This window comes from Melopsittacus undulatus, chromosome 1 (assembly GCF_012275295.1).
Source record: "Melopsittacus undulatus isolate bMelUnd1 chromosome 1, bMelUnd1.mat.Z, whole genome shotgun sequence".
Classification (NCBI taxonomy): Eukaryota; Metazoa; Chordata; class Aves; order Psittaciformes; family Psittaculidae; genus Melopsittacus; species Melopsittacus undulatus.
Genome location: NC_047527.1, coordinates 131,173,033 through 131,190,768, shown reverse-complemented (window position 1 = coordinate 131,190,768; position 17,736 = coordinate 131,173,033). Strand labels below are relative to the sequence as shown.

General features: G+C 38.4%; 1 protein-coding gene across 4 annotated transcripts in view; it reads left to right on the top strand.

Annotated features, from left to right (window-relative positions):
* Positions 1–17,736, top strand: part of CNOT10 (CCR4-NOT transcription complex subunit 10) — a 60,659-nt gene extending 42,923 nt beyond the window's left edge. For all 4 annotated transcript variants that reach the window (XM_034061128.1, XM_031052402.2, XM_031052403.2 and 1 more), the window contains 9 exons: positions 3,127–3,248; positions 3,883–4,059; positions 6,554–6,634; positions 11,545–11,658; positions 13,439–13,569; positions 13,828–13,863; positions 13,948–14,075; positions 15,932–16,007; positions 17,448–17,736. In XM_034061128.1, coding sequence (XP_033917019.1) covers positions 3,127–3,248; positions 3,883–4,059; positions 6,554–6,634; positions 11,545–11,658; positions 13,439–13,569; positions 13,828–13,863; positions 13,948–14,075; positions 15,932–16,007; positions 17,448–17,602 — 1,020 coding nt within the window. In that variant the 3' untranslated portion in view covers positions 17,603–17,736. The remainder of the gene's footprint in view (positions 1–3,126; positions 3,249–3,882; positions 4,060–6,553; positions 6,635–11,544; positions 11,659–13,438; positions 13,570–13,827; positions 13,864–13,947; positions 14,076–15,931; positions 16,008–17,447) is intronic.

The window sequence follows — 17,736 nt, the reverse complement described above, 5'->3', positions numbered from 1 at the left end:
GATGCCTCACACTCATTTCATATTGGTTGCAAAATCTTTGGTTTTATGTAAAACATTTATGTGGTAAGATAGAATATATGGTACATATTTTTAATATATACCATATATGATTTTACATGTGGTTTACATAAAATAATAATATATAAAATATATAATAATTACCACTATGTAATAATGAAATAATATCTAAAATACGTAATATGATAATAATATAAAATAGTAATATAAAATAATAATCCCCATGTAAAATCATATGTGGTATTAAAAACAACAAAAATCCAGCTCCATAAGTAATTCTTTTTTGTTTTGTGTGTGTGAATATAAGAATTGAACTTGCTCAAGATCTTTTCTCTATACTAATTTCTGTACTGCCAAGGATTTCTATATCCTGATGGCAGAAATAGCAAGATGAGATTGGAGTCAGTGACCATTCGTGTATCCAAGGATGGAAAATTGTTGTGGCTGCTCTTTGAAGGTTTGATACTCACTTCAAGGCTTGATGCACAAAAACAACTTTGATAATTTTTTCTGCTGATACTTTGAGGTGGAAGGGTTGTTTTTCTTCCTTTGTTTTGAAAATATTTCACTCAAACATCTTAGGTTTTTATGTTTAGACTGGGAGTTGCATTTACTGCTTTTGAAATGATGAGGTTCTAGCTTAAATCTTAGCTGGAGTAGTAGGAGAAAACATCTATCTAGTAGAGAAGCTTTGTCTCTAAGGCTTGATGCTACAGTGTAAAAGGTGTAACTGAAAGTATGTTGCTACTGTTTTAAGAGACAGGAAGTTTGGGGGGGTTTATGTTTTAATAAATATGGTTATTGGGTCAGATTGGTGAATAGTATTGTTTTAAAAAAGAAAATATATAGAGCATATGTCCTAGAACATTATTGGAAAATGCAGACTCTTGTAGAGGACAAGTATATGGTTATAGAGAAGCATCCTTCCTGGGATGTTCTTAATTATTTAAAGTTTTTTTGATGTACAAGTGATACAAACTCTTTAAAACTTATTTTCCTTTTTTAAATTCTGTCTACTGTAAATCTGCTATGATTTACAGTAGACAGAATTAATTAACATTAAATCTCTGCTGATGATCTTTCCTTCTCTTCATGCAGCCAAAACTCTTCTAAAGTTCATTTATTTCCTCACTCAGTTACCACTAGAGGTTGAGAAGCAATACTGTAGTGTGCTTAGCCTAAAACTGGCATAGGCTGAGGAAGCAGAGATGAACCTTTTCCATCCTGAAGTAATCCTGATCACAGCTGCTGTGGAACTGAACCCCTAGCTGCTGAGGCTGCTTGTTCCTCTGCTGGCAAAGTTTCTGGAAACGTGCTGACAGCAGATGTATTTCATGTCAACTGGGACATCCTGGTTTCAACCTGTTGATCCATGTCTATTTAGGATAAGCCTGTTTATTAAAATTCAGAGTGACTGGGACAGGATTATTCATTCTTAGAGCAAGAAACTAAACCAAAATAGTACATCTGTGAAATTAAAGAGATACTGTACTTGATTCCCTGTGAAACTGTCATTCACCCTCATGTGTTAGGGTGTGATCTGTAATTGAATGATCCCGTGCAGTTATTTCCAGACTGTGCCCATTTCACTCAGTGCACAGAGTGCATGGGATTAATTGAACAAATGGTTATATTGACTCTGTTTCCCCCCACCCAAATTCTCTTTCTTCTCTGAGTAACAAATAAAAATCTGAGTAGTAAATAAAAAATTCATAACTTTTCCCTTGGGAATTTCAGTGGTGCTCATTATTTTGGTATCTCTATTTCAGCACATGTAAGGAAGATATTCACAGCTTTTTTATAGGAGAGGTTTGCTTATCCCCATTTCACAGACACAGCACTGAAGTTTCAAGTGTTGGGTCAGATGATTGCCAGGCTTCTGAAGTGTAGCTTTCTCCCTGCTACTGATGTGATGTTGTGGTGTACCAGACAGCTTGAATTCATGTCACAAAACCAACTTGCTGCTTCCTAAATTTGTGATTGTACAAGAAAAAAAAATGAACTTTAGTTGATGTTTCTGTTAATGTTTTGTAATGTTAATGTGTTTGGTTTTCTAATGTTGATGGATGCTGTTAAAGACAAAGGGAAATGTCTTTAATTTATAAGATAGATTTGTAACATGACAAGTGAGGCCCTAATATCAACGGTGTGTTTAATTTCATCTTGTAACTAAATTTGCAATAATTCTTGATATCTAACTATGGATTCACAATTATACTCTGGACACCATGCAGAAAAGAAATTTTACTGAAGCTAATTTTCACCTGCTTTAATATTTTAGTTTATAAAATACAGGTGGAAGATGATTCCCTTCTGCATTTTTCCAACACCTTTTGTAAAATGTGATGCATATCCTAACTCATTGTATGTATCTTTTTATTTGACACTAAATGCCATCATGATGTCAGTAATTTTTTTTACAATAGATTCTGATAAATGATAGCTATTTAAAATACAGTTTTTCTTTACAACTGTGACACTTCAGCACTAATTTTACTTACCAACAAAGTTAAGATGGTAAAACAACCAAACCTCAGTAGATGTAGTGTAGAGGGCTTTGAGTCCTGAGACTGAAAATTAGAGTGATTTTAAGTTAGTCTTAAATATCTGCATACTCAGAAATCTGTTAATTTAATGTAACTTTGCTTATGTTGTGGTTCAGCTTCATGCTCCCTGTGGAATGGTTGAAAAAGCTTTTTCAGAGGGTGTTTTGAATGCTGTGTAAGCAGGAAGAGAAGTTGGCAACTGTTACAGTACCAATTCTGAATATTATATGTCAGATTATGATTTCTCTTTTGATATCCCTGCAGTTCTTTTAATATGATTTGGTTCATTGCTCTTTTGCTTTCAAAACAGAGGAGAAACTAGGTCGGTAGGCTATCAGACAAACTGTCGGAACTAATCGGGGTTATGCTGTCTGCAGTAAAATCAGTTTGCAACACAAAGACAATAAAAGGTGCCAGATCCTTCAAACTGTACCCATATAAACTATTAATTCTTACATTTTAGCAGCTTCAAACTTGTCTTCCAGCTTTCACTCATTTTGTCAACCTTTCATTCAACAGCCTTGATATTTTAGTCTTTTCTTTTTCTTTTTTTTCCTTTCAGACATCAGAACAAGAGACTAAAGGTCTTCCAAGCAAAAAGGGAATTGTGCAATCCATAGTAGGTCAAGGCTACCACCGTAAGATAGTCCTAGCATCCCAGTCAATACAGAATGTTGTTTATAAGTAAGTATGATTTCAGTGGGCTGTTTATTTTTGTTGTCATAGCCTTGTTAAGCATACCCGTCTGTTTATCAGGCGTTTTCAAAACTGTAACGGCATAACTGTTCATTTTGTAATTATTAATAAATATAGTGAAGACTGAGAGATTTTTTCTGAGTCCTAAACATCATGTGCATCCCTTCTCTATGGTGGCCAGCAGAGGGCCCAACTGTGTATCTGTTTTAACTAAAAGAGAGCTTAAAACTGATTTATCTCAAATTCGTATTTCTAGTTAGCTAAATCTTTCCCCTTTTTTTCACTGAAAATACGTATTTTTCAGTAATCCACTTTTCTAAAGTGCAGGAAGAATCTAGTTGCTCTGCCATGAAACATTAAGAAGTGAAGTCAAGAAAACCAAGACAACTTGTAATTATGTTTTGAGTCTCCTCACTCTATTTGGGCTTCATGGTATACTTTTGACACATAAGAATAGCAAGATATATACACCTTCATAAATTAAATTTGTTATATTAAGACATGATTTAATTTTTTTTTTAGGATAAAGTTTTCTCTGCCTTCAGATCTTTCTGGAGCTCTGCTTTTTCCATTTAATTTAGCAGGATTGCTATTTGTTGGCTAACTTCTGTGTCTCTTTAAGTGATGGGCAGTCCTCAGCAATACCTGTAGCAAGTATGGAATTTGCAGCAATCTGTCTAAGAAATGCCTTGCTACTGCTCCCAGAAGATCAGCAGGAGCTAAAGCAGGAAAATGGATCTAAAACTAGTAATCAGCTGGGGGGAAATACAGAGAACAGTGAAAGCAGTGAAGCATGCAGGTAAACAGAATTGCATATAAACCTTTCTTTCTGTCTCTGGGCTGACAGTCTGTGTCTGCTACCTCTCCTATTTGGCCAGCAGAAAAAAAATAACATATATGTAAATTCCCTCAGCAGCGTTGGGATATCCAAGGATATTGTTTAGCTGCTCATTGTTTTAATTGCTGGAATGCTAGTTTAAGACTTACAAAGCTGAGTTAATTCCTACCATTCCTAACAACTTTAATCAATGAGACAGTGACATTCACTTTTTCCCTGGTCATCTTTTTTTCTGTGGAGCAAATGTTATGTTTTCTGACACCCTCCTGCTGTGCATAGTGGTATTTCTCTAATTATAAGTGAACTTTCACATGTTACAGTAATTTTATGTTTTTGTGCACATGCACCATGTACCTGATTCAATATATAAATGTCTAGCATCAGTTGTAAACATTTCCCCATGATCTGATTTGATATTCATCAGCACTAGTATGCTTTGTCGTGTTTGTTTTGGACTAGAAATGAGAAACCAGATTTAGAAGATAAGTAGGAAAGCAGCATGGAGCTATTGCTTAATAAATTGCCATTTCCAAAAAAAAGTTTTTTTCTTGAGCTCTTTTTCTCCTTAAAGATTCAGAAAAAGTTAACTTTTAGGCAATATTTGTCAAATGTAAACATTAAATAGCAGGAAGGTAGTTTTTAGGGTGTTTTTTGTTTGGTTGGTTGGTTGGGTTTTTTTGTGTGTGTATTTATCCTGATGCATCCAAAACTTCTTTCTGAAGACTAACTTTTCTGGCCATAGCCTGCGCTTTCACTAATGACCATTTTGAGAAGGGAAGAGTTACAATAACTTATCCGTGAAAAGTAGCTATGTTAGAACTTGAACTACTTAGTAATAAAATACCCACAATTTTTTTGTCAGACTCAAGTACAGATAAATTTTAAGAAGATAGGATCCATTTGTCACCTGCCAAGATTTACTGCACATATGCTGTGTTGCATAGGCACAGCACAGCGTATGCGCAGTGTATGAGAGACACAGCCTCTCTGAGGTTGGCTGGAGGTAGGCTATGGCTAGGGGCTGGTGGCTGTTACTGCTACAACCCTATTTAAAGTCTGTTCACTTTTCTCTGTAACCTTCTTGTCCCAATGACAGTCTTTCCTGATAAGTTACTAAATGACTTATAAAAATCTGGGGGGTTCTGTGATTGATGTTTTAGGTTTTTTTGTTTGTTTGCTTTCTTCTTCTTTCCTTACCGAGGTTGGAGGTTGTGAACTAACTTTCTCTGGCAAGCTGTATGCAGCCCATTGAGATGAAGCTTCTCAGGTTTAAATGAGAGATCAATTTTAAGCTTATGGGGCCCACTAAGGGGCAGTGATGAAAACAAAATGGTGATCCTTATTCAAACAAGACCTCCTTTTTTGTTTTGGTTGCGGGTTGGTGGTGTTTGGTTTTGTAGGAGTGAGGAAAGGAAAACGTGCTATATGGGAAGATACTTTACTACCTTCTGCTTTTAAAACCAGATGCTTCTTCAGCTTAAAAAACAACACAACAGCAACAACAGAGAAGCTTCCCTCATATCTTTCAGTTCTCATTGCCAGTTTCAAAATATCCAGCAACAAAGCTGGCTGTTTTTGAATCTGTGTCATGTTCTGAAAGATTCCCTAGGAATTTTTTACTTCTGATAGAGGAACCTCTGTGAGAGAAGAGTAAAATGCATAAGGCATTTAAAGAAAATCACACTAATTGAGCAGGATGCTTTTGGAGCAAATCCCACCAGGTGAGCAGGCTGATTCTGAGGCAGATTCTTGCTTAGCCACAAGAAACAGTGGACACTTTCAATGGTTAAGGGTACTTTTTAATCTAATTTTTGGCAAAGCCATGAAGTATATACACTACAACAGCACTGAGTACAGTTTTCGTTGGGGTCTGTTGCTTTCTGTTTTGAAGGTCTAAGTTGGAAGTTACCTGTTTGTAATAAGCAGATACGAAACTGCATCAGTTTAAAAGTTCATGTTAAGTGGACAGACTCATTTGAAATATTTGTAAAAATTAAGTGCAGCTAGAAGTCTTTAGAACTTTTTGTGTTATCTTTCTAGAATCTTAAGTAGTTTTTAAGATATCTGAGGAGAGAACTAGTTTACTACTTTTCTTACAGGCTGAAATAAAAGAGAGGCAACCAATGCAGCAAGTTCTGTGTCTCTCCAGTTTAAAGTTCTTGTTCTATATTGAACTTCAGAGAAATAACTCAAGACCATGGAGAATGGTGTGGGTTGTTTGGTCTGTCAGTCAAATCCTTCCCAGCAAATGTCTTTCTTTTTCCTTCTCACATAGGATGGTTTGGATAAGAGCATGTCTCTCAATTTCTGCATAGCTTCATTTCCCTGCTTTTTAGGCTATAGAATTTTTGCTGTCCTTTAAATGGACTGAATAAATATTGATGCTTATTGCACTAAGAATTTTTTAATTGATTATTAGTTAGTCACTATAATTAATAGACTGTTTTTATTCTAGCAATAAAAGTCATGAAGGGGATAAATTCATTGCAGCTCCACCTTCTTCGCCTTTGAAGAAACAAGAATTAGAAAATTTAAGGCAAGTAAATAATATAAAATATTATTATAAAATGTGAAACTGTGGTATGATCCTGGAGTCATTCCTAGCTTTTTGTTTGTTTAGACACTTGCAACACTGAATTGTAGCTGTTAATCTAGGATGCCTTTTTTCAAATGTGTGTGCTTCCTTTCTTCTGGGCTTTCAGTTCAAACAAATAGAAATAATCCAGAATTTCAATTCAGAAAGTGGATTTGTCTGTTTGATCCCACAATTATAGGCTTAGCACTATATGTTGTGCAGAAATAAAAAACTAAGTCCCATAAATGACAAAGCTAAAAACATGACCATGGCTATTCTGGTAGGTGCAATGCGTGGAATTACTGTGTGGTAGCTTTTCTGTTTAAGGCCTTAGTAAGACTAGTCTGGAATTCAGCCCCCACAACATTGTATACTTGTTTGATGGGGAAAAAGAAAAGGAAGTGGTGAAAGAAGCTATGCTGCTTTCAGATGAGAATGGCGCACCTTTCTTTGCATTTAAGAGAAAGAAGAGTTGCTAGTATCCAGGCATTTGACTTACTCACAATGGAAGAACATAGGTAAAATTTGACTAGTTTTTTTTTTCATGTTCTCAAAGATACTTAAGTTACTTGTTCAATAGTCTGAGTCCTGTCCAAACAGAGTAACTCCCGATTGTCTTAATAAGTATCATGTTATCTGGAAACGCTTTACTTTTCCCCAACAAGATTATCATTTGCTGGCAATGTTGATTATTACAGATGGCTGCCAGCCTGCCGAAAATCTCTCTTACTATAAAGTGTCCACCTGCTTAGGAAAAAGAAATCTGTTTTAAGTTTCCATTTTGGACAAAGCATACAGTAATTTCCCACTTAAACTCTTGAGTAAACACTCTGTTCCAGCCTAACCCCAGGTAACCTGTGGTTTATAATGACCAGCTTAACCTTTGCTTTGCTCCACTATGTAGCAAATCTACTTCCATTCATTTAAAAGCAGTTTAGCAGGAATCTGTAAGGAGACGTTAGTGAGACCTTGCTTATTTATTCTGAGGTGGTACAAGAGCATGCTACTCCAAACAGAAAGCACTTGATTAAAAACAGTGGTTGTGGTTTTGGTTTGGGATTTCTTTTCCCTCCTGACTGTTGAAAATGTGGTTGCCGCATGTCAAAATTACATGGTGTCACTTTGTGCTTTTCTTTTTTAATACATAGTCTTTTCTTTCACAATCAGCTGTTGTTATCTACTGATGAAACCTGACAACATGTCAGGAGAAACTTATCAGTTTAGCAAGAATTATACAGCTTCTGGTAAGGAGCATCATATAAGGAAAGGAAAAGCATTGATTTACTATTTTGCAGTACTGGCTTTGGTGGTTAAACCCAGAGGACCAGACATCCCTAGAACGCTTCTGTTAAAACTGCTTCTAAGTTTCTGTAGACAGTTGTGAAAAGCAAAATACATTATGCTCAAATGTGTTTTCATGTACACTTGTTCATTAAGGAGCTAAGTGAGAAAATGAAAATTCTTGTTGTTGGGGAATACTAATAAAAAATACTGAATGGTGGCAAGGATTATCCTGAGGAATAGGTCTCTATTCAATTCAGTTCTTTTCTGTTAAGTCACTGGATTATAAAAACCTCTTGCTTCTAGAACTGAAATAGGTGACTCACATACTTTTTTTTGCATCATTTTGTACAGGTGCACATCCTCCTAAGAGTTTAAAGTGACTGACTTTGCCCCTAAATAGTTCTTAAAAATTAAAAATATCATCTAGAAAAGGCTTGTATTGTTTGGTAGTTGAGCAGACTGTTCTCACATTAAGCAATAATTCAATTGCAAGTCTTTAAAAAGCACCAAGCAGAAGTCTGAGGACACCAAGCATTGGTAAGAATTGATGCATAGGAAGCAGAAACTCCAGGTTTTTCTTCTGAGTTTCTTCTAAACAGTTCTGCTCCTTGCTGCTTCTCATCCTCTGAGATGCCAGTTCCTCTGCTCTACTCTCAGCCTGTGGTATGTTTCAGCACACTGGAACAACCCAATACTGTTAGGATATATCAAGATTAAAGGAGGTCTGGTAGACCACAGTGCTACTAAATTTGAATTTTTGTGAATTGTATTGTGAAAGTTGAGATGGCTAGCAACAGCCTGGTTATAGCCCTTTTCTCCCTTCATTGAGCAACTTTGTGTGAGAATGTTGATTTTCCCCTACCAAACAGCTAGAGATGAAGGAATAGTTTGATCACCTGCTTTGTCCTGAAGAAAGATGGACTGCAAGCCCTTGCTGTAAGCTATATGATCCAATTGTACCTTCCCCCACCTTTCTTTTGACTCTTCTGTTGGCCATCTCCAGCCCATCATTATGCTTTATTTTTATTTACTTACATATTGTTGAAGTGTGCATACCCTAGTATTGTATATGGTATTCCAGGACAGTCACTGACATTGCTGATAATTTCACAGGTAATACTGTAAGGCCCATGATTACCCACTGATATACCTTGTCTCTTCTCTCCCCAAACAGTGGGCTGTTCGGCCCTGCCACAATACTGGAAGCTCAGAATGCTAATCATCCCATGGCTGTTTAGCTCTCTTCTTCCTCACTCAGCCACTTCATAGTTCTTCTCCATCTCCCCTTTACTGGTGCTGAATTTCCCCATTTGACTAAGCACATTTCTGCATTCTGTATTTCTTAAAATTTTGGATAGTATTGGCTGTGTTGAAAGGTAAAAAGCAGAGAGGTTATAGCTACTGTTGTGCTCAGTTAGCTAGTAGAAATTATCTCACATTAGTGATGCTTTCTGAACAGTTTAAAAGTGCCGTTTTTGATGTCTTCATAGTAAATTTTGAAGAACTAGATTTGCTGTGGCTTGCCCTTTGCCTGAGAAATAAGCCAAGTCAGACGGGGAGTTTGGGTGCTGTAAGCTTTTAGTCTGTGTGGGCTGACAAATCCTGTTGCCTAGACCTACACAAGAGGCTGTTTGACATAATCCGGCAGTTAAAAAAAACATTTTTCTTTTTCCTAGTGTAAAGGCAGTCTTATTTTGGGCATGCAGAGGCTCAGTGATGCTGGAAGTCTGCCATGCTCAAAGGTGACCTGTGGAGTTTTGTCAGAATCCTGACCAGGGTGAAAAACTAGTTTGTCTTTTCTCTTGTGCAATTCTTATGCTCCGGTTAGCTGTCAGCTCTCCTGAGCATTTGGTTTAGCTGTTCCAACAATGGATCCAAGTGTGCAAGAACAGTACTGCAGGGAAGAAAACCTGAATGTTTTCCTCTTTTCTTAGATGGCTGTAACTGAAGAATCTTTCCAGCTCTTACAAGGCTTAAACAATGATGGGTCTTTAGAGCAGAGGAGTAGGTTTCAGTTTTGCTGGACTAACTGTTGTGTGATTGGAGTGTGTCTTGTGTTTGAGTTCACACTTCAGAAGTACAAAAAGGCTTTAAAAATGTTGTGGGAAATAGAAGATACCTATTGGTATGAAGGCCAGTAGAAACCAACTCTGTGAGCCTTGGCTTGTATTTAGCTGGTGATGCTTTGCATCTGCTGGTTTAAAAGCCGTGCTTCCTTGGGGCAGAGATGAAAAGAGGCTGTTCTGGAACAGACTTATTACAGAAATTTAAAAAGAAATACCCCATTCCTTTCCCCTCCCCAGTCACAATCTTTCAGAAATATTTTCGGTTTGAGATTTGAGCTGGGGAAGCTTTCCTCTCCCTCTCTCAAGCTTTTGTATGTGTTCAGATTTGATGTGACATCTGGGCACAGTGCAGAGGAAGTGGGGGGTAGGGAGAAATACTGGAGAAGCTTCTTATCCTGCTTGTGTGTAATTAAGGAGCATGCCTCCTGGGAAAGGGGAATAAAGGCACCCCAGGTCCTGCCACGAATTACATGACTTACTGCTAGACCGAAAATGGGCTTGACAGTTGCCAGAAGGTTGGCACAATAATAGCCCACCTACCAGCGGGAGAGTCGAAGGCTTTCCTCCCATTGCTCCCAACGTGAGACCCCACTAAGAGGATCTGCTCTTCCTCCCTGGAGAAGGACAGTCTGCTCACAGCAAGGTGTCTCAGGCAGAGGCGTCTGCCTTTAGGACAAGGCAGCCTGCATTGAATAATGTCTTACCAGGTGGAAAATAACCCTAAGTGCTGTGTTTGGGGAGGGAGAGGGAAGTTATTACAAAGTGTGAAGCTTGGCCTAATAATGGCATCCTGGCATAGAGTTATTATTTGAAGATGGAACATGCAAGTAGTTCAGATTTTATTACAGAAACTGCCAGAGATCTGGGGGTTTTGGAAAGACAAGAAAAGTCTGTGATGGCAACAAAATGCCATAGGTCAATGGGAGTCTTGGCAGCAGGTTACAGCACTCAAAACTGGAAATGCCAAATTCTCTAGTGTTTGTTGTCTGCCTGTGTGCAAACATTGTAGAATACAAGAGTGAAATGCGCTACAACTTGACTGATTACTGTTACGTGTCTAGAGATTGTACCTTGCTGAAATCTACAAATCTGCAACACTTTGCTGCATCAGGAGGGGAGGGTGGGCAAGTACAAATCTGAGTCCAAACAAATAAAAAGAGGGTGAGAAAGGGAAACCATTCCTGAGAAAAAATAAATGTGGTGAGGTCCATCTTTCTTTAATCCGTTACTTATGGTCCAGATTGCAAAATCTTACTGAGCAGACCGTGGTGATCCTTGGTTTATATAAGACAACATATGTGTTTCCTAATTCAGAGAATGCAGTTGAGGCCATAGATAATGGAACACTAGCTCCTTCATAGATTGATGCAAAGGCATTATTGCAAGTTTATGATTTATTTTTTCACCATTCAAGACATTTAACAGCTACATTTGGAATTGCAGAATTCTCCATTTAACATATTGGGTTCCCCCCCCCCCCCCCCTTTTTTTTTTTCTTTTTGTTTTTCTTTTTCCTTCCAGGTGCTCAATACTTGCGTGTAGTGCTTACGTGGCTCTGGCTTTGGGTGATAACCTTATGGCATTGAATCACGCAGATAAACTTCTTCAGCAACCAAAGCTGTCAGGGTCTCTTAAGTAAGTCTGATGTGGTCGTTTCTTCTTTCTTAGCCCTGCTTTTTGCTGGAGAGTTCAGAGTTGAAGCTTCCAATGTCTGTAGCTGCTTGCCAATTCTGTATCTGATGCAAAGAATTGCTTGGCCCGCTCCTGTTCTTGTTGAAGCCCTGACTAAATGTTCATTGACACGCAGGAACGTGAGTCCCCTCCTTTGTGTATGAATTCCATGTAATTCAGAATCTATCACTGCTTTTGTTGCTATTTGTTAATCTCCAGCAGTGGCAGGGCCATCTGGTCTCTGTCCTTATTCACTGTGGGGCTGCATGTGCTGATGCTGGTGCAGCACAAGAGGCAGGAATGAGCAGCTGGGGGTAGACAACATCAGCCCAAACCAGCGTGCTGCTGAAAAGCTCCCATATGAAACTATGGCCTCAGACAGTAAGGTTTGCTCAGTTAGTAAGGTACCAGATCTTGGGTGTGTAAGACTTTCACTTCACTGCTACTGTTGTGCTTATAGGTTCCATTCTTCACTTTCTCATTTCTCATTTGACACAGTATGTTTTGGAGGATATTCAAAGCTCATTCTGTTTCTACCCACCAGTTCTCATGTATCTGTTTAAGCAGCTTTAGCTCCATCTTTCTGACCTTGTATGTACATTTAATTCCTATATCATACACAGAATAAATTAGAGGTTTTTATTGTAGTACTATTTTTCAAAACTGGTAATGTATTTACAGAAAGCAAGCTAACTTGTGCTTATTTTTATATGCTGGCAGCATACTCTAAAATGGTCCACATCAATAAGTCTTTGGCTCCTATGCTACAGACTATTGCTGGAGCTCATCTTTTTGCACAGTCATTATACGAGCAAGATTTTAGAGGAGTTTGCAAGGTACACGTACTTTCATGAAGGCAGTGTAATGCAAGAAATGCTAGCTGACAGTTGCTTTGGAAAAACAGACATGTCTCTTGGTCCCAGGAAACAAAGCTTTTGTGCATACTGGGAATATTGAACTATTCCTGTTTTCTTAAATAATTTACATGTAGAATGTTATGTTTTCTATAACAGATCCAAGTTGCAGAATTTATTTGGGATGACTGATATTCTACCTGATTATTTTGTTATTCATTACAACCAACTGTGCAGTCAGTGTGAAGTGTGCTATTTACAGCTGCATAGAACAAGCATGAACATTTTTTGCTCAACTTTTGTTTCAGATTAAATATTTGCAAACTATTTGCTCTTGATTGACAGGATTCCTTTTGTTCCAAAATTGAAAAGGAAAGCTGCTGAGTAGCTGAGCTACAAGTGTCAAACATTAGACTTGCTTAAATCATTTGCAAAACCTGCAGTTGGAAAGGTGTTTGTGCCCTGTGGACAGGCCTGTATAGTTGCTGTTCTTAGAAATGTGGCTATATCAGAGAATTAATTTTTTATTGAATGGAAGGTCGCTTAACACCTTAAATTATACAAATATCCATATCCTGGGGTGTTTTTGTAAGGATTCATTTTTTAATTCTCTGAGATAAAGCCATACCAAGGCACTGTCTTGCTGGACTGGCAGTTCCTGTGCAAGAATGGTTATAACTCAGGTGCAGATGTTTTTAACAACATTAGCACCTAAAAGTAGTAACTGGCAGAACTGGGTATTGTGACAATACTTTCTAGGCAAGCTAACTTTCACTCAGGTGTTTCAAGTAATAGTTTTCATGTGCTCACATTAAAATTCAGTTTGTCCTACATAACAAACTGTGGGTATTGTTAAGCTGACATTTGTACCTAACCCTTTGCTGTTGCAGGTTTCTTGGGCATTTGTATGCAGCAGAAGCTCTCATCTCTTTAGACAGAATATCTGATGCCATCACTCATTTGAACCCGGAGAATGTCACTGATGTTTCCCTTGGGATCTCTTCAAATGAGCAGGATCAAGGTTAATGAACCCACACTTCATTAGAACTAGTTATGCTTTCCATTGTTTTCCTGCTGTAACTTTGTATATACAAATACAATTATGATTGAGACAACTTGTCTTAAGTGACATAAATTCTTGAGCAAACTGATATAATTTCCCTCTTTAATGCCAGACTGTGAAGAAAGAAGTAAATTTGTATCTTTGTATTCTTTTTGTAATAAGCTTTAAAAAAGCTCACAGAACATGATGGTGTTTGCGTTTCTTTTTTCTTTGCAGGGTCAGACAAAGGAGAGAATGAGGCAATGGAATCTTGTAAGTACCAGCCACTGCATAGGGTACAGGAAGTTACTTGGCCAGTTTGGAATAAAAATGTAGTTCCTTTTTCTTTAATTGCAGCTGGCAAGCAGACCCCACAGTGTTACCCCAGTTCGATTACATCTGCACGAACGATGATGTTATTTAACCTTGGAAGTGCTTACTGCTTGAGGAGTGAATATGACAAAGCTCGAAAGTGTCTTCATCAGGTATGAAAAACAAATCTCAAGATAGCTTCAGGGACAAATGTGCTTCCTTCAAAGTGCCATTTAGATCACAGCAAATCCTGGTGATTCCATAGCCCAGGTTTATTTGCAGACTTTGCTGAGATGGTGGTTCTCTTCTGTCTTTATGAACTGATCTCTATTAGTAATGTAAAATGAAGGATTCCAAATTTCTTTCTTGTGTAAATAGTTCAATACCACTATGGGAAGCACTTTTTCTTCTAGGCTGTATCAAAACAGTGGAATATGACTAGGAAGCCGTTTCACTTTTTCCAAATTTGATCATTTGTTTGTGTGTGTGTGTGTGTGTTGTTCTTTCTTTTTAATGACTTAATAATAATTGTTATGTTTTGGAGGAGGAAGTTCTTGAGTGCCTTGAGTTTACTTCTCTCTTACCAGTTATAACTCACCATCTAAGGTATTAACTTTAGGACTGTGAGAACATACTGCAGTGCTGCTGGAGGTATGTTCCTTGCCTGCCTCTTGTCCCAAGAGTTTTCAAGCACTGCTTTTGAAACACTGTCTTCACTTAGCCTGGCTCATTTGGTCTTTCTTATGGCTGGGACCATCTCTTTCAGTGATGATGTTTGTCTCTTTGTAGCCATTCCTGTCTGTCAGAAAAGACTACTCAAATGATTTGTTGAGATGCAAACTGAAACAAGAGTCTTCCAAATTACTTCACAGTAGTTGTGTAGTGAACAGATTCGAATTCATTGAGGTTCTCAACTGTTTAAGGGAGTTGTCTTCATCTTCTTTCTCACAAGACTTCTTAGGATTGGGCAGGTATCTGTCTGGCTTCTGCAGCAGATGTGTAAAGCCCAAAGGGAGTGTAAGGCCATCTGTGGATATGGAGTATAGCAGGTGTCTTCATCTACAAAAAATTAATGAATTTGACTTTGTGCCCAAAAATATTTATATATGGAAAGCTAATGAGCAATCCTTGTTAACTTTGTATTCTGAATTTTGGAGAAGTGGAGGTTCCCTTCTTCACCTGTCATCTCGCCAGGATACCAGAATAGATTGGCCTAGGAATTTGTCCTGGGTTGAGCAGTAGCAGTCATTTTTTCTCCTTCGTAGTAGCTGGTGCAGTGCTGTGTTTTTGACTTTCAGCCTGGGAACAGCACTGATAACACCGATGTTTTTAGTTACTGCTCAAATGTTTAGTCTGACCAAGGACTTTCTGAGCCTCATGCTCTGCCAGGGAGAAGGGGAAGCTGGGAGGAAGCAGAGACAGGACACCTGACCCAAACTAACCAAAGAGGTATTCCATACCACAGCACGTCATGCCCACTATATAAACTGGGGGCAGTTACCCGGAAGGGCTAGATCACTGCTCAGTCGGGCTGGGTATTGGTCAGCGGGTGGTGAGCGGTTGTATTCTTTTCCTTTGTTATTTCCCTTATCATTATTATTATTGGTGGTAGCAGTAGTGGTTTGTGTTATACCTTAGTTACTAGACTGTTCTTAACCTGTGGAGTTACATTCTTTTGATTCTCCTCCCCATCCTTCTGGGAGCAGGAGGAGGAAAGGGGGGGATGGGGGGTTGAGCAAGGACTGCATGGCTAATTTACGACTGAGCTTAAACCACAACAGAATTAGATTCATATTAACATAAACATATAGCAGATGGTCCTGCTAACTAGTGTGAAACAGATAATCTTTTCTTCTCTCCTTGCATGCATAAACCTGCTGGAGTGTATTAGTTTGAAAAAGTCTTTAATTTAGGAATTGCTACTTGTTTTTGTTAGCTCAGGTGGTGTAACAGTCTTGTCAAGGAGCACTTCTTTGAGCTGGATGTTTCTCAAGCACTTTTTCTCCCCATCCTTTTCTTTTTCAATAAGGCTGCTTCGCTGATCCACCCCAAAGAGATCCCTCCGGAGGCTATTCTGCTGGCTGTGTATCTTGAACTACAGAACGGTAATTAAGTTTGGGAATGTTCTACCAACCTGGACATAGGATACAAGGGAAGGCGGGCAGTAATCATCATTCCTAGTCTTTATAGAGCTGTGCCAATATTTTGAATGACAGCCTTTAGTTCCTATCTTCATTTTACACTGCTATGGATCCATGTATCCACACCCTCAATTCCATAGCTTATTGCCATCCTGTTCTTGACTTCCTAAATATTCATCTTCAGAGCTGAAAGCTTCTATGCTTTGTGCAGGAATCAGCCATCTTGGATAGGCTCAGTAAAATCTGTGATGAGGTTTATACTATAGAGGGTTTGAAAGGCTTTTCATTAAAAGGCAACTGCCAACCAGGTTTCCCAAAGAAGTCATGTCAAAGCCTATGTAGGAGGTACTGCAGCAAAGCTTGTAATATTCATAACTCTCTCTTCTGAAACCCTTCCTTCTTTTTAAAGCTTCACTGTGTTTGCATGGAATAAAAATCCAAACTATATAATGGGGAACTGGAAAGATCACACTTCAGTTCTGCAGCAAGAGCAGACTGGTGAAGCTGTGCTGCTGACACTGTCATGGTTGTGGACCTGTGCCCCTTGTCGTCACGCTATGAAATGTTCAGTGTGCTTGTTTCCCTTCAGTTATCTTGCATTGTAGGCAGGCAGTGCACTTAAGCATTTGTACTCAGCATTGAGACTTCTACAAAGCTTTTCCTACAGAGATATTTCTAAGTTGGAATTTTGGAAACCTTTGTTTCTGCAACAAAGTAGTACAGAGCAGAAGAGAGCAGAAAGTGGGATTTACATCTCTCCTTTGAAAGTATATAATCAAAAGGAGCTACAGCCATTCTTTTTTGTTTTATAAATGGCAACAGAACAGTATATCTCTTCTGAAACAAAAACTTCAGTGAAAGAAAGTACTTGGTAAGAGAGAGAAATGTTCTTTCTTTTAGAATGTAGCAGGTTTTCCCTTACAATTTTATAGGTTTAACATGTAACAGAAGGTAAGTTTTCCATTTACATTGGTGCTTATTTGATGGGCCATGCATACAATTGAAAATCAGATTATTTTAAAAGCATGTTTTATAACCCTCTTGACATTTGCATTATAGTCTGTAACATCACATTACGGGGGCATTTTGTGTGAGATCTAGAGTCTTTCTGTGTGGATGGGAGAGGTGCCCTTCAGGAATTTAGAAGGTGCTCTGGCATCTTCCAGCTCCGAGGTGAAAGCTTGATGTCTTCATTAAGAGTAGGCAGAACCAAGCAATACTATCTGTCTTCAAGTTTAGTTTTGTCTAATGCTCTTCATGTCCATGTCACCATTTCACTGAATAGGAAGACTACCACTGTATGTGGCCTAGGCCAAGGGCTCTGTTCTGAAAACAGTGATGTATGGGTCATACTAAGGCACTTGGATTTGTTGGGGTTTTCTTTAATCAGCAGTTGTCTTATAGGTAACACACAGCTGGCACTGCAGATCATCAAGAGAAACCAGCTTCTCCCTTCCGTGAAGACCCTCTCGGACACGCGGAAGAAGCCTGTTTTTCAGCTGGTGCACTCCATCCAGCCTATTCAGATGCCAGCCTTTACCACTGTTCAAAGGAAATGAGGTTTCAGCCTACAGCTGCCCTGCCCACCAGGGCTTGGGATTTTGTATAGTTTTTTAACCTATGACACCTGCATACCCCAATTGCTGGAGTGTGTTCATTTATGTAAATTTTTAATAAAACATGGAAACCAAAA